Raw genomic sequence first — 14,473 nt, forward strand, 5'->3', positions numbered from 1 at the left:
TCCCAGAGCGCACCCATACGCTTTATTAGATTCAGCAAAATTCAGCAAAAAAGTGACAAAAATAAAGAGGTGATGCGGCGCCCTGGGCGCGAGGGTCGGGGGAGGAAGGGGGTAAGGAGCGGGGCTAGGAGCGGGGCTGACACCCCACTAGAGCAGGCGGCGGAGATCCTCGAAGTTGAGGAGGTTGTTGGCCGTCTCGGACCAGGCGGCGTGGGTCGCACCATCCATCTCGGAGGCGAGGCTATTGGTGCTGTCCAGGGTGTGGTTTGTGCCCCCGATGACTTCGTGGCATTCGGGGCACTTGCTCCTCTCCATTGCCCCCCCGCAGTCCCCAATCACATAGATATGCCCATTTTTGCACTTGAACCAGTGGCCACGGGGACAGCCAATAGCACTGACAATCTGCACCCGCTCAGCGTCAGAGATTCCCAGCCCTGACACAGGCAAGGCAGTGCAGAGCCTCTCCAGGTCAGCCTTCACCGCAGCCTCATCCTTCTCTGTGAACTTCCTTGGTGCTTCCAGGATCTCACGTACCCTGGCAATCTCTGCTGCAAGCGCTGGGGTGATCATCCCACTTGCACCTTTGCACCTTACCAAGAGACTCTGCAAATAGGTCAGTCTCTGGATCTCAGCCTGCAGGTCAGACAACTCCTGTCCCGTAAAACTGAGGCGCGGCCTATCCAGCCACTCCTGAACTTCCTCCAGCCGCTTTCTCTGCCCTTTCCTCTCACTTGCTTCAATTTTGCTCATAGAATTGGTTAGGTCTGCTACACGTTCATAGAAGTTAAGCTGGTTCTCAATCAGTCCGATCTTCTTTGTGGAGAGATCAGATGCCTTTAGTTTGTCTTCTAGCATGAGGTACTTACAGGGTAGATTCTTCTGCAGAACAGCATGCCCTGTCAGTGCAGCCTGCAGTCTTTGTCTGCTAAACTCAATTTCCTGTGCTGGGCCTTGGATTTTCTTTTTCACTTTTTCTATCTCATCTAGCCGCCTTTTCACAATGGTACCATATCTCAAATTCTTTCTGATAGGTGTCTGACACATAGGGCATACCTTCAGCTTGATGACATCATCATCTTCATCCATATAATGGTCAAGGCCTTGGGACTCAAAGATATGGCCACAGTCTTCAAGCTGTACAAATCGAGCATCTGGGTCTTCCTCAAAGCCAAAAAAGATCTGGGTGAGTTCCTCATGGTCGCAAACAAGGCACTTCTTTGGGCAGGGCTCTCCACACAATCCAATACAGGGATGACCACAGGACAGTAGCTTAGCACATGGTACATTGCAGCGAGGCCTATTGCATGGTTCAGAGCAGAGATTGGTACACTGGTAGTGCTGGCACCGCCACTCGCATGGCTCAGCGCATGGAAAACAGCTCTCTCCACATTTCTTTTTACACCTGCTGTGGATACAGTGGTTCTGACATTCCTCCTGGCAGGGGGGGCATTCTGTAGTACAAGGCTGCCGACACTTGTGTCCGCAGACCAGGAAGCGCTTGCATGGGCTGTTACATGGTTTATGAAATCTTCCTTCAAAGCAGGTATGACAGGAACCTGAGCATACATGACCACATGCCAGTGTGACAGAACACTTAGCCTTACATTCCACAGGATTCTCATGTTTCATCTCCTCAGTGATCCAGCATTTAACTTCCTGGTTGTGGCCACATTTCAGCGTGACTGCAACCAGTTCAGGACACCGCTCAGTGCATTCATGCCCACAGAATTTGTTGCACACATGGCCACAGTTCAACTTTTTCTGGCAAGGTTCTTTGCAAAGAAACTCATTCTCTGGAATAGAACATGGCACCATCTGCAGATGGCCACACTTAGAGATAGTTTTCTCTACCATCACCATGCATCGACCACAGGGCTCATAACACGACCTTGGACAGCGATGCCCATCTGCACAAAGCACCTTTTGACAAGGCTTCAGACACTGGTACTCTTTGTGCTGTGCGTCATATGGGTGACATGCCCTTGTGCAAACATGTCCGCAACTCAACCTAAATTCACAGGGACGAGTACAGCCTCCTTCTGGGACTTGGCTGAAGTCTGCTGCTGTAGATACCAGTGTCTTGGTTTCAGGGTGGTTTTGACAGCAAAGCACCAATGAGTGGCCAATGTGACCTTTCTCCCGAAGGGTGTGAATGATCTTGCTCCAGAGAGGAACCTTGCCAAGCATTCTCATATTTCCAATACAATACAGCCCTTTCTTAGCTCTGGATAATGCTACACATATCCGATTAGGGATTTGTAAAAACCCAGTTCTCTCCTCTTTGTTGCTCCGCACGAGTGACAGTAGAATAATATCATTCTCCTCCCCCTGGTACTTATCTACTACATGAACCTTCACACCTGCAAAGGTCTTGGCTGGCATGAGCTTACGCAGACAGAAAAGCTGTCCAGTGTAAGTAGTGAGAATGGTGATCTGAGAAGGTTGATAATCCTGACACAAGAAGTATTTGCACAGTTCCACTACAAACTCGGCTTCATGTAGGTTCTGGTGGCTTTTCCCTTCCTGGATCTCTTGCTCGGGAAAGTCATGTTCCACAAAGAAGAGGTTAGATAAAACCCCCTGAAACAAGAGAAAGAAATGTCAAAAACAGAATTTTAGCCTCTGTCACTGCAGCCTGTTTCCATGTCCCCAGTTATCCACTGACAGGAGGACTCTTAAGGAGAGGACTACAGTATGCAGTTACTGCATACTTAGGTGATCTCCTCTTAGATTTCCATAGCATATTCATCAGATCAGAGTTTAAGCTTGTTAATCACATTTCAGCTTATTAGTGACATTTCACTAATAAAACAAATATGAAATCAGTTCCTGTGGATTATTTTATTGCCTATCTTTTCAGAGTTGCTTCTACTGTATCTTTTCAGGTTGTAGAAATGAGAAGATTAAGTGCTAGTAACATTTCTCAAGGGATCATAGTTCCATTTCACATTTGTGAACAATGTCTTGTTTTGGCCACGTGGGAAAGAGATAGTAAATTACCCGTACACAGGCTTAGCAGTTGCCTAAAACTGCCTAGCAAAAAACATGCATTCTCTGTTACTGCACTAAAAACATAAAGAAGCAACAAGGATTGCTTTGCCACCAGGATAACTAGGAACACTAGGGACTCCAGTAGTCACGTACCAGCTCCAGGGGTGTAGAGTTACCTACTCACCTGTTCAAAAATTCCACTTGCCTTGAGTTAGTGGGGACCTTTATTTTTTGGCTATTAACTGGAATTCTACCCATATGAAATTCTTGGGCTGCATGCCAAAACCTAGAGACTGTTTTTATCAGGAAAGAACAGTTTCTGTAGATCAGACACAGATCTCTGGTTTTCCAAGGTGTCCACAGTGGCATAATGTCCACTGCTGTACAATTTAATTCAGTGATCACCTATATTGGTTTCTGTATTAGATGGGAAGATTCAATTCTGATGCCTTTTGGTATCTCAAGTTTGTTTTAAGGCCAGATGGAACCATAAGATTCTCCAGAATAGCTTCTCATAGGAGAAATGGGATAAAATTTTGTGGTCTCCTAAGGTGTTGTGGTTTTGGGTGGCGTTTTTGTTTTGGTTGGTTTTTTTTGATTGGTTGCGTTTTGAGTTTTTTTTATTTGTTTAATGAAAGCATCTTCTACAAAATACTTGATCTGGATTTCAAGATACCAAAAGAGGACCTGCCACTTTCCCAGATAGCTTATATTCTAGTAATTAAATCATCCTCAGTATTAATTTTCTCTTGCCTGGCTTCAGCATTCTGATATAGTTTTCAGTGTGCCTTCCTCCTCCAGTTAAAGAGCTTTTAACTAATTAGTACTGTCTTCTCATGAGGAGATATTTACGTAGGCTAAGCTACTGTAATCCTCGTTCTGTAGCTACCTCCAATTCTTCCTCCCAGGGTATTCAGTCACTTGTGTTTCAGAGATCCAAGGCCTAGCTCTGATTCAGCATGGCAGTGTAACCTGGACTCAGACTTCTGGGAAAATAATTAAGTTGTGACAGAGAGCTGCGAGCAAGTCTGCAGAACAGGGCTATGCAAGACAAGAAAGGTAAAACTACACACAGAGATATGATTGTTAATAATTCAAAGATGCAAAAAAAGCATCAACATGGAGAGGTATGAAACCCTAATTAGGGTGGGGAAAGAAAAATCGGAAAACAGGGAGTTAGTGTTTAGATGGAAACTGAGTAACATTAAGGAAAAAGCAGAGGCTGACACTTCTTCTGACTGATACCTACCTGACTATAGCAAAGACTCTTCAAGCATCTTATGGTGTGGCAAGGATACTAATGCCTAGAACTTATTAAATTCTAGCTGTTATTGTGCATGTTAGCCAATAAGCGATTGCTTTATTAAGCTGAATAGAGCTTGTTTGCAGATGTTGTGTATCAGTAAAATGCCCAAACAGAGAACCCAAGGAAGGAGGGTTCCAGTAATCAAGTCACCTATCTTATGTTGGAGTTTCACATATTATGCTTTAAGTCCCTCATTTAAGATTTCTTCCTAGCTTTCAATTGCCTACAATTCTTTTGGTTCCTCTTCCATTTTTTCACTGTTCTTTTAAAGTCATCGGTACTGGATCCATTTCCAGTGTCCACCATCACAAATGCCAGAAGAACTACAAATTACTTGCTTAATTCTATATCATATTTCCTTGATTCAGGTATAAGTTTCAATAAATGAACTTGATCTAAGAATTTGAAATCCTTGAACACCATAGTTTACAGAAACTCATTTTAGTCAGTAACAGGGGACTAAAGCAATTGCTTGGATTGCTGAAAACTCACTTTTATGTTCTCGTACTTCAGGACAGAGGGATGGTTCTCCAGCTCCTGGTATATATGAGAACTGAGAAGCTGGGCAATTTCAGGACGCATGCGGTGCTGAAACACAAAGCAACTTTATCAGTCTCAGGGAAGGAGCACCATATTTCCCTGTCAATATTCTATTGTTCCACTGTACAGACTGGCTGAATACAAGGCAAGGATGACTTTCCAGTAAGAGTCAAGAAGGGTGGACGTCCCAATCCCCACCCTCCCCTCATCGCTGCCACTACCAGCAATTACCATTCAATTCTTGAATGTCTTCAGGAAAATCATTTGGCAAGTTTGGTGTATTAAGAATGCTGGTTTTAATGTGAATCTAGGAACACTGCTCTAAATAACAAAAGCCAGCACCACATCCTAACCACTACATGAGCTCTTCTATATAGTTTTAATACGGGACTGCTGGAGGTAGAATGAACTTCTCCAGGCACCAAGATAGATGATTACAGCAATTTAGCAGGGAGCAGCCTGAGAAGACTTGTGCTGTCAGTCTCCAGAGTTCTGAAGTTTCAGATGCCACAATAAGCCATGTTCATTGCACTAAAACATGTGAGAACCACAGCGCTGTGCACGACATCACTGAATAATTAGAAATATAGTGGAACACTCTGGCGGTTTCACTGCTCTTACCATTCTTCCTGGGAATTAAATAGCACATTCTTTTCTTTTAGGCTGCTCTGAGAATAGAAATATGAACCTAAGCATACTACAAACTTAAAACAACCTAAATGCAAATGCAACTGAGGTTTTTTTATAGCTTTTCCTCACTTGGTATTTCAGTTGGACAAAGGGGAAATCAACTTTCACCAGCCGTTCAAAGAGAGAGACTTCCAGATTGAAGTTCTTGGCCAGGTCATATACATTTGTACCGGGCTTCAGCTGAAAAAGAAGGGATAGGAAATCCATGTTTTAACACTTTTCCTATGTATTAGTAAGATTTTTCACTCATTTCTTTTTCTGTCACTGGTCCCCCATAGAAAGGCCAGAGGCTGCATTCTTGCAGAAGTGCTAAACATCAAAGTTAGATACAGTCACAACTGAAGTGGATACAAGAACATGTAAAATTGTATCAGTTAAACTAAAAGACAAGTCCCACAGGAGCTCTACTCCAAATCTACAGGAGACTGGACCTACCATATATATGGACGCTGGGGAGCAGTAAGCCTTGGCAACCTTTCACATATGGTGTTTGGTTAAAAGGTTCTAGTTCATTTGCATAACAGTTAGAAGCTTTAGTCATGGATGTTACCTGCTGGTGATCTCCAATGAGGATGAGATGCTGGCAAGCTTTACTCAGAGTAGTAATGGTGTGAGCCTCAAGCACCTCTGCTGCCTCTTCTACAATGACAATTCGCGGCTCTGCTTTTTGCAAGATCTGACGGTATTTGGCAGCACCTGAGCCAGGAGAGAAGATAAAACTTAGCAGAACGTAATTACATGCAGGCAGTACGACAAGCATTTTCAGGGAGGGGAGCAGGCTGTATCCCACAAAAGACTGGGGTTCTTCCCAAGATTCCCCATTTCAAGACTCAGCTTTTTGAACTTTAAAACTGCACCATACCAAGGATGGCTTCTATATGAAGAGTTATTGGAGAAGGCAGGTTGGGATTAGAGTCCTATGCCTGCCGTGGCCCTTTCATGACTCTGTCTTCCAACATAAGATATCTAATTAATACATTGATCAACACACATAAACAAACCTAAAATTTTCTCTCCAAAGGGTCATATTACAATGAGCTTTACACTATCATCACCAGAAGGTGACGTGGGGATAGCAGTGCAGGTATTAGTTTTACTCAGCCACAAGAAGTGAAGCATTTCTCTTAGAAGAATGCTGCTTGAGATGGAGGGAGTGCAAGAGTGCACAGAAAATGCTCATGCAGTTAACTGACAACTCACATAACAGCTACATTTGCAAAGCGAGTCAGAGATTAAGAAGGCTGCAGACTAATGCAGAGCCTGACCCAGGCTGTCAAGCAGCACATGATACTAATCTTTCGGCAACAAGGTCTTTTAACCATTACTGGATGCAGTGCAATACTGGTTTGCTTCCCAACTGCTGTGCACCTGTAGTTGTCATCCCCACAATTTGGGCCTCCTTGAGAATGCAGAGATCTTCCTGCAGCCTCAGTTCTGCCAGCCTTTCTGCTGCTGCCTGATACTGCTGTTCATGCTGCAGAATCCTCCGTCGAATAAACCCCTGATAGGTCTGCAGCCAAAGCCTGAGAAGAAAGTACCATTATCATACAGAGCAAGGGGAACAGAATGGCAATCCAGAAATTCTCAGTGGATTCCATTCAAAACTTCCTCTGTGTCTTTTGGTCAAGAGATTATTAGCAGCTGTACTTAGTCCCAAACACACACATAGTGGAGATGATGGCACTGCCCGTGCGATACAGGGAAAGTAAGAACAAGCATGTTCAAATAAGGAGCTAAACAGGTATGGACAGAAACACCGTGGCTTGACAGAAAGAGTTTGCAGACTGGAACAGCCCTAGGAAACATTCACCTGAGAGACCCTGCAAAATAGGTTTGTCACCTGTAAAGCCTCCAGCGGGAGCTCAGGTCAAGTTGCCACAGATCCTGAATAGCCTCGGCCTCTAGCTCTGTCATTGCACTCAGTTTACGGAGCTCAGCCTTCATCTTCTGTTTCATTTTCTTCCGCTGGGCAGCAGTTACCTGCAGAAAAAAAGCTCCCCAATAAGCAGTTACAGCACAGAGATTCTTCCATATTAGCATACCCATGTTATTCTTTACATAGTCAAGCATAGCCAGAGCATGCTAGTACATGCAGTTACCTCCCACTGCATAGCCTTCTGTTGTGGTTGAGCTGTTCTTTTTTCTTGGTCCTCCAGCCTCATAGCCAACAGCATGGCAGCTAGTTCACGATCAGCTCTGTGATCCTCCTCCTTCCTCCTCTGAGGATTTGCTGCCTCTTCATCTTCAATCACTCTGTCGGCTTGAATCAGGTCAGCCTCCTCTGGGATGTCCAAAAGCTCCTCTTCTGCTTCACCTTCCCACTCCTCCTCCTTCTCCTGCTGATCACCTGTGAGAATCACCAGTCACATGCAGTAAACCACAGCCACTCTAGCAGAATCACAGTGCAGCAGTCAGATCACTATGTGGAAATTAAGATCAATCTTTTTTCCACTACCTTACAGCATCACGCATCTTTCAGTGTCTGTTAAAGTAGCAGTGTCTCTTTTCTAGCACACATGCACTGCTTAAGCAAACACACCTGTAGAGGATGAGGTGGGTTTTTTTGTCTGGTGGTTTTTGTTTGGTTGGTTTTTTTTACCTGGATTCTCAGCATCTATAGCCTCTGCAGCATTCTGGGTGAAGACAGTTACACCAAGGCCCAGCCACTCCAGAATCATTGAGTGTTGTGAAGCACTGTAGTAAAACTCCTCATCATCCTAATATAAGGAAAGTCACATCAGCAGCCAGGCCTATTGCACTTCAGAGTCTTAGGATGATGCCAAAGCAGCACCTTGTAGCAGCAGGCAACTAGGACAAGTCCCCTGAGAGACCTCCAGAGCAAGAAAGTCTGAGCAGCCTCAGATCTTCAGAAAGAGCACCCCTCCTCCCCTTAAGTTTAAGAGGCTTTCATTTGGGCACTTGCATTTTTATGCTGATAAAGATTACTTAGAATCTCCACAGTTTAAAGGAGCAAAATTTAAAGCCCCTGCCTGCCCCACCCAGTCTAGACTACTGTCACTTGGCACAGCTTGCTATTCAATCTCTCACTTTCCTAGTAGCCAAGTGATGCTAAAAAGAAGTGTGCCTGGGGAACCTCAGACTCATTAGCAGAAAGTGTAGTAAGTATACATTGAGACTGCTTGACTCAGAAGAAAGGGACCTCTCTTACCAGGCCATTCATCAGACTGTCCCAGTGCTGGGGTGCAATGCATGCTTTCAAGTGGCGCTCATGCAGAATTCCATATGTTGTGCACTCTAAGTGCTTTGCACCTTCATGGAGCTCCTCCTCAGCCAGTTTCATCTCACTGGTTATCTACTCACAACAAAGATAAGGGAGGCGTCATCATACTCAGAGAAGCAAAGTTCAGAAACAGCAGGACAAGAAACTGATAAAGTGAACATGGACAGAAGAATTAAGAGACTGCCTTCAGTGTAAGACAAGGTGAAAGAACAAGTGCGGAGGAAGTTTAGTTAGCTCCTCCAATGCACAGGCAATGCAGTCCCATCATCTCCAGTGAAGTCTGCACGTACATTCACATAGGCTCTGCGGAGATGCATTGGCAAGTTGTATCGGAATTCACCCTGCTTCCTCAGCTCCCTCAGGGTGAATTGCTTCAGGACCTCACTGCTACTTCTGCCCCCAACACGCACCATGCCATGTTTCTGAAATGTGTATATTCCTGGTAACGAAAGAGAAATATTAGTACTAAAGAGGCAAGCTCTGTTTTCTACAGTAGGACAAGGGGTAGGGAGAATGCTCTTTGTCTGCAAATGCTACACTGGATTGGTCTGAGTGAAGTTTCAGTGTATCAATAGGGCTAGAGTCACTAGAAAAAGCCAAAAGGGCAGGTCATCATGCCAGAAGATGGGCAGAGTAAGACTTATATTACAATTTCTACCTGACCCTCCATCATACTTGTCAGGTACTCTTACCTTCTAAGAACTGATCCAGTGCATGGTTAGTGTAGCAGACTATAAGGATGGGAGACTTCTGGACAGTGCTTTGCCATGCGTGCTTATTAGTCAAGAGAGCCTGAACAATCTTCAAACCCACGTAAGTCTTCCCTGCAAAACAAGCTCAGAATCAGAAAACAGTGATCCATCCTCCACAGAGTGCCTTGAAACATAGGAATCATCAAAAACAGATACAGGACTTCCTTCTAGGCTGCAAATCTGGTCTGTGCCAAGAGCGCTCACCCCAGAGGTAACTAGTTTACAAAATGTAAACGAAGTAGCATGACACTGTCTTTCCAGCCTGTAGCTGAGCAAGGCCATGCTCTGCAAGAATGTTGTCTTTTGGTTAATACGCTCGACCTGGACCCAGGGTTTCCTCTGCCACTGTGTCCCCCAGCCCACTCTGATATGGGCTTCATACATGACATTTGGCTGTGCATGAAACATCCATATACTAGTAGAACACAAGCACTGGTGCTTGTTGAGTTCAGGTACCATTCAGAACAATTACAGTTAATCTTGTAATGCTTTATTTACACAAAGGATCATGGCTGAACACTCCCAACGTTCTAACATGCTATGAAGACAAAATAGGACTGTTTCACAGCAAGAAGTACCATGTTATTGAAGATGGTTGAAAATTTTTTCTCCCCAGTACACAACCAGAGCCAACAGTGCAGTTGATGTCTACTTGCCACTAGGTCAGCAATGCGTAAGCTGAGATATGAGTATCTGAGGACATTTTAACCTTCTCCACAGCTCATGCTAACTGGGTTACTCAAGCATCAATTAAGCATGGTGCTAAAGCTTTGGAGACAGTACAGCTGGCTTTCTCTGAAGTTATTCTCCCTAAATGCAGGAATCAAGGAGAACTCCTTAAAAAACAGAGACTTAAAGCAAATGTTTCTCACCAGTCCCAGGAGGTCCTTGGATAATAGCCAGCTCCTTGGTGAGTGCAAGACTCAAGGCCTGCATCTGAGACTCATCTAATCTCAAGGCTTCCATTGAAGGCCACTGCTTGGGATCTAGAACACGGACATTTTCTCTTTGCAAACTATCAGGGTGCATCTCTTCATCTGACAAGGGATCTTGCATCAAGGGTGCAAAGTTGTAGGCAGTATCCATTGTCAAGTATGTTGGCTCCTTCACCTGTGCATCACATTCCACGATGTACTTCTGGAATGGGATATCTTCTTCCTGGATTTCCTGTAACCCTTCTAACACATGCCGATAGGCCTCAAAGTAGGCAGTTGTCTCTACCATGAGGAAGGAGTCTGAGGGCTGAACCTCTGCCAGCAGTGCCTGGCTCTGTGCATTAAAACACAGCTGCACAATCCCCTGGGTAAGGTCTGCATTATCACGATTAGAAACAGTGGCAAAAAGGCATGTTTCAAAGTGATCTTTGGACATGCAGATCAGGGATCCATATAGCAGGCGTTTGGAATTCTGCCATCGTACAAACTTCAGTGGTTTTATGTCAAACTGGACCTTGTAAACAATACCAGTTGGGGAACAGAGAGGGGTAATAATCCGTGTGTCAAAGTAGATCCTGATATCATCAAATTTTTTCTTTCTCAAACCTTTGTCCTCAAAGCTTTGCAGAAGGTCCAAGATACCTTCCCTTAAAGGCCTTACAAAGTCTTCTCTCAAAAGCCGGAAATGAGTGTCAAGATAAATGCTGGTGCTCTCATATCTTCCAGAAACAATATTGGGACGTAGAAAGGGTTTCTCATCATGGTGTACCTCATTGTATGATGGGTAAATGGTCATTGTACGATAGGTTTCTTCTTGACCACGAGTCTGAGGCTGCATAAGTGTATAGTTATCAGCCCTCAGTGTGCCTTCACGTCTCTTCTCCTGCAGATGCTGCACAAGCATCTGGACTTTATTTAGATTCTTCTCTGTTTCTTCTGTGATGTCCACACCAGCAGCTCTCAGGGCATTTATGGATGCTGGCAAGACTGTTAAGAGAATGGAGATTTTCTGCACAGAGCTAGCTGGGAAAATACTGATCAGGTCCTGAAGAATTGAAATGATGTTGCTAATATGCACAGGGTACTGATGACGTACAGCAGGGACTGCTTCTGTTACCATGTCAGACACATACTGTGGCAGACAGATCTTGAGAAAGTTGGAGTCCTTCACCACTCCAAGAAGCTGTTGGACACTCTGTCTATCCATTCGGGAACTGCACGCTTTTCGAAGCACCTGGCAAATGAGTTGAAGGAAATTGGGTTTCATAACCATTTGGGAAAGAAGTTCCTTCAAACCTGAACTGGAAGCAAGTGTGATGACAATTTCTGAAGGGTCTTTCTGGAGGAGACTTTCTAGGAATTTATAGCCAATCCTTTTGACTTGCTGAGGCTGCTCACTGAGCCAGGCACCACCTGGGGTAGGGTTCTGGTAGAAATGAGGATTATCCTGAGGTTGCATCCTCCTTCCCTTACCTTCATTTTCCTGCCCATTCCTCAGCCCTCTAGCTCCTTCCTGGGCTTGTCCACCTGGATACCTCCTTCCCCTACCTTCATTTTCTTGCTCATTCCGGGGTCCTCTGGGCCTCTCATGTGTTTGTCCACCTTGATACCTCCTTCCCCTACCTTCATTTTCTTGTTCATTCCAGGGCCCTCTTGCCCTCTCATGTGCTTGTCCACCTTGATACCTCCTTCCTCTACTCTCACTTTCTTGCTCGTTCCAGGGTCCTCTTGCCCTCTCATGTGCTTGTCCACCTTGATGCCTCATTCTCCTTCCCTCATTCTCCTGTTCATTCCAGTGTCCTGCAGCTCCACTGTTGGCCTGTCCACCTTGGTTTCTTGGTTTATTCTTGCTTGACTGAGGAACATTCCAAATCCAACCATGAAATCTCTCCTCTCTTTGGCCAGGTAGAAGAGTATAATTACTGGCTTGTGGGCTTTCCCCGAACTGAGCTGCCTGGCCTGACATATTATTTGTTCTGTTTCTGCCTCTTCGTATAAAGCCAGTATCCCAAAGATCTGCATGTCCTTAAAAATAAAATAAATTTAAAAAGACACTCCTTAGTTATAAATCAACCACATTAACCTGCCTCCCAGCACAAAAGCATGGACTTTTTGACAGGTTTTGGACAGTCAGCATCAAGTTAGAAAACTACCATTATATTTGCACACAGACTTTCAAATTGGTGTTTCCTTTGTACCCCTTTTCAAACTGCTAAAAGGTGTGCCATGGCTAGAGTTCACTTAAGCTGTTAAAGCCACAAAGACACTAAAAAACTAAACTGTTTCTATCGAACAGAAAGCAGAATTAAGAAAGGCTGAAGATGAAGTTTCCTGCACAGGACAGGATTTCCTCAGGAGTTCTCAGCCATGGAAATAATGACAAAGGCAGTAGTAGCCCACTTGGACTGTATATAGCAGTTAAAACACAGACTTTCTGGACAAAGTCTGGCCTCTCAGAGTAGACCAAGCATAGACCATATAGCCTTTGTCACGGTCTCAACAGAATACTTTGGGAGGCACTGAATACTAGCAGAAACAGTTAGCAAAGAGATTGCAGCAGTGCATCATCACCTCATAGCCCCAGCTAGACTCCAGGGGGAAATACAGAAATGCTGGGATTTAGGCTTGAGAGGAAATGTCGCTATACACAGGCAGGGAAGGAGTGGAACCCCCCTGTACCCCCAGCACCATCCCCCCCAGGCTTCCACAGCCTTCTGCCCTGCATTCACCGGGCGACACTCACCTCCCCCTCCAGCTCGGGGCTGCCGGGAGTGCGGCTGCTGCCCGGCGCCCTCCATGGCTGGGCCCGGAGACTCCTCCGCGGGGCGTCGCAGCTGTCCGGGGCGAAGGCACCGCTCAGCGCCGGGGCCTGCGCCGCTCCTGCACCCGAACGCCGGCGCCGTCGTGCTCGGCGCTGGTGCGCTCCCGGCACGGCTCGGGAGCCGACGGGCCCGCCCCGCCGCCGCCGCCGCCCCAAGTTTCGCTTTCCAGTTCCCCGTAAGGGCCGCCCCGCCGCCCCCGCCCGGCCTCGGCGGGCGGCGCCCCCGCCCTCCCCCGGCCCCGGTGAACATCGCCCCTCCCCCGCCCCCTTCCCTGTCCCGGTCTCAGAGGGCATCGCCCCCCGCCCTCCCCCGGCCCCGACCCCGTCCCGGTCTCAGAGGGCATCGCCCCCCGCCCTCCCCCGGCCCCGACCCCGTCCCGGTCGCAGAGGGCATCGCCCCCCGCCCTCCCCCGGCCCCGGTGAACATCGCCCCTCCCCCGCCCCCGTCCCTGTCCCGGTCTCAGAGGGCATCGCCCCCCGCCCTCCCCCGCCCCCGTCCCAGTCCCGGTCCCAGCGAGCATCGCCCCCCGCCCTCCCCCGGCCCCGGTCCCAGCAAGCATCGCCCCCCACCCTCTCCCGGCCCCGGTCCTGGTCCCAGTCCCGGTCCTGGTCCCAACGAGCACCGCCCCCCGCCCTCCCCCGAACCCGGTCCTGATCCCAGTCCCGGTCCTGTTCCCAGCGAGCATTGCTCCCCGCCCTACCCCGGCCCCGGTCCCGGTCCCAGTCCCGGTCCGGTCAGCACCGCCCCCCGCCCTGTCCCCGGTCCCGCTCAGCACCGCCCCCCACCCTCCCCCGGTCCCAGTCCCAGTCCCGTTCCCAATAAGCATCGCCCCCCGCCCTTCCCCGGCCCCGGCCCCAGCAAGGATCGCCGCCCCCGTTCCCACCGAGCATCGCCCTCCCCATCCTCCCCCAGCCCCGGTCAGCATCGCCCCCCGCCCTCCCACGGCCCCGATCCCGGTGGGCATCGCCTCCCTCGACGAGATCGCGCCCCCCGCCCCAGCCCCATCCCGCTCCCGGCGGGCAGCGCACCCCGCCCTCCCCTGGTACCAGCCGTTACCAGCGGTCAGCGTCCCCGATGCGGAACCTCGCCCCCGTTCCCGGTGGGAAGAGCAGCCCCCCACCACCCCCACCCAGTGCCGCCGCTACCGCTTTCGGTTTGCCTTTCCCCCAGCGGGGCGGGGCCAGGCGTCTCCCCGC

The 14,473-nt window shown here is 47.7% G+C and overlaps 1 protein-coding gene across 5 annotated transcripts; it reads right to left on the minus strand.

Moving 5' to 3' along the window:
* Window positions 1-3: 3 nt before the first annotated feature.
* Window positions 4-14,448, minus strand: ZNFX1 (zinc finger NFX1-type containing 1). 5 transcript variants are annotated; one of them, XM_075109221.1, is made up of 14 exons: window positions 14,334-14,448; window positions 13,199-13,289; window positions 10,393-12,480; window positions 9,461-9,592; window positions 9,059-9,207; window positions 8,697-8,840; window positions 8,127-8,244; window positions 7,627-7,874; window positions 7,368-7,507; window positions 6,896-7,050; window positions 6,078-6,223; window positions 5,597-5,707; window positions 4,790-4,885; window positions 4-2,580 (listed from the first exon to the last, which is right to left on the minus strand). In XM_075109221.1, the coding sequence occupies exons 2-14, from the start codon at window positions 13,251-13,253 to the stop codon at window positions 148-150; spliced, it is 6,015 nt and encodes a 2,004-aa protein (XP_074965322.1). In that variant the 5' UTR covers window positions 13,254-13,289; window positions 14,334-14,448; the 3' UTR covers window positions 4-147. The 5 variants fall into 5 exon arrangements, with proteins under 5 accessions (XP_074965322.1, XP_074965320.1, XP_074965321.1 ...); XM_075109219.1 differs by having other exon boundaries at window positions 13,199-13,335; window positions 14,334-14,439; XM_075109220.1 differs by having other exon boundaries at window positions 14,328-14,439.
* Window positions 14,449-14,473: the final 25 nt, after the last annotated feature.

The sequence above is a fragment of the Phalacrocorax aristotelis genome, chromosome 13, assembly GCF_949628215.1.
Source record: "Phalacrocorax aristotelis chromosome 13, bGulAri2.1, whole genome shotgun sequence".
Classification (NCBI taxonomy): Eukaryota; Metazoa; Chordata; class Aves; order Suliformes; family Phalacrocoracidae; genus Phalacrocorax; species Phalacrocorax aristotelis.

What these genes read in the sequence shown, in the direction of transcription:
- ZNFX1 (XM_075109221.1), bottom strand. Translation starts at nt 13,253, where the DNA reads ATGGAGGGCGCCGGGCAGCAGCCGCACTCCCGGCAGCCCCGAGCTGGA. An exon ending in TGTGGGGATGACAACTACAG is followed by an intron (nt 6,224 to 6,895) that starts GTGCACAGCAGT and finishes CTCCTGGCTCAG; the next exon opens with GTGCTGCCAAATACCGTCAG. An exon ending in TGAAGTACGAGAACATAAAA is followed by an intron (nt 2,581 to 4,789) that starts GTGAGTTTTCAG and finishes CTCTTGTTTCAG; the next exon opens with GGGGTTTTATCTAACCTCTT.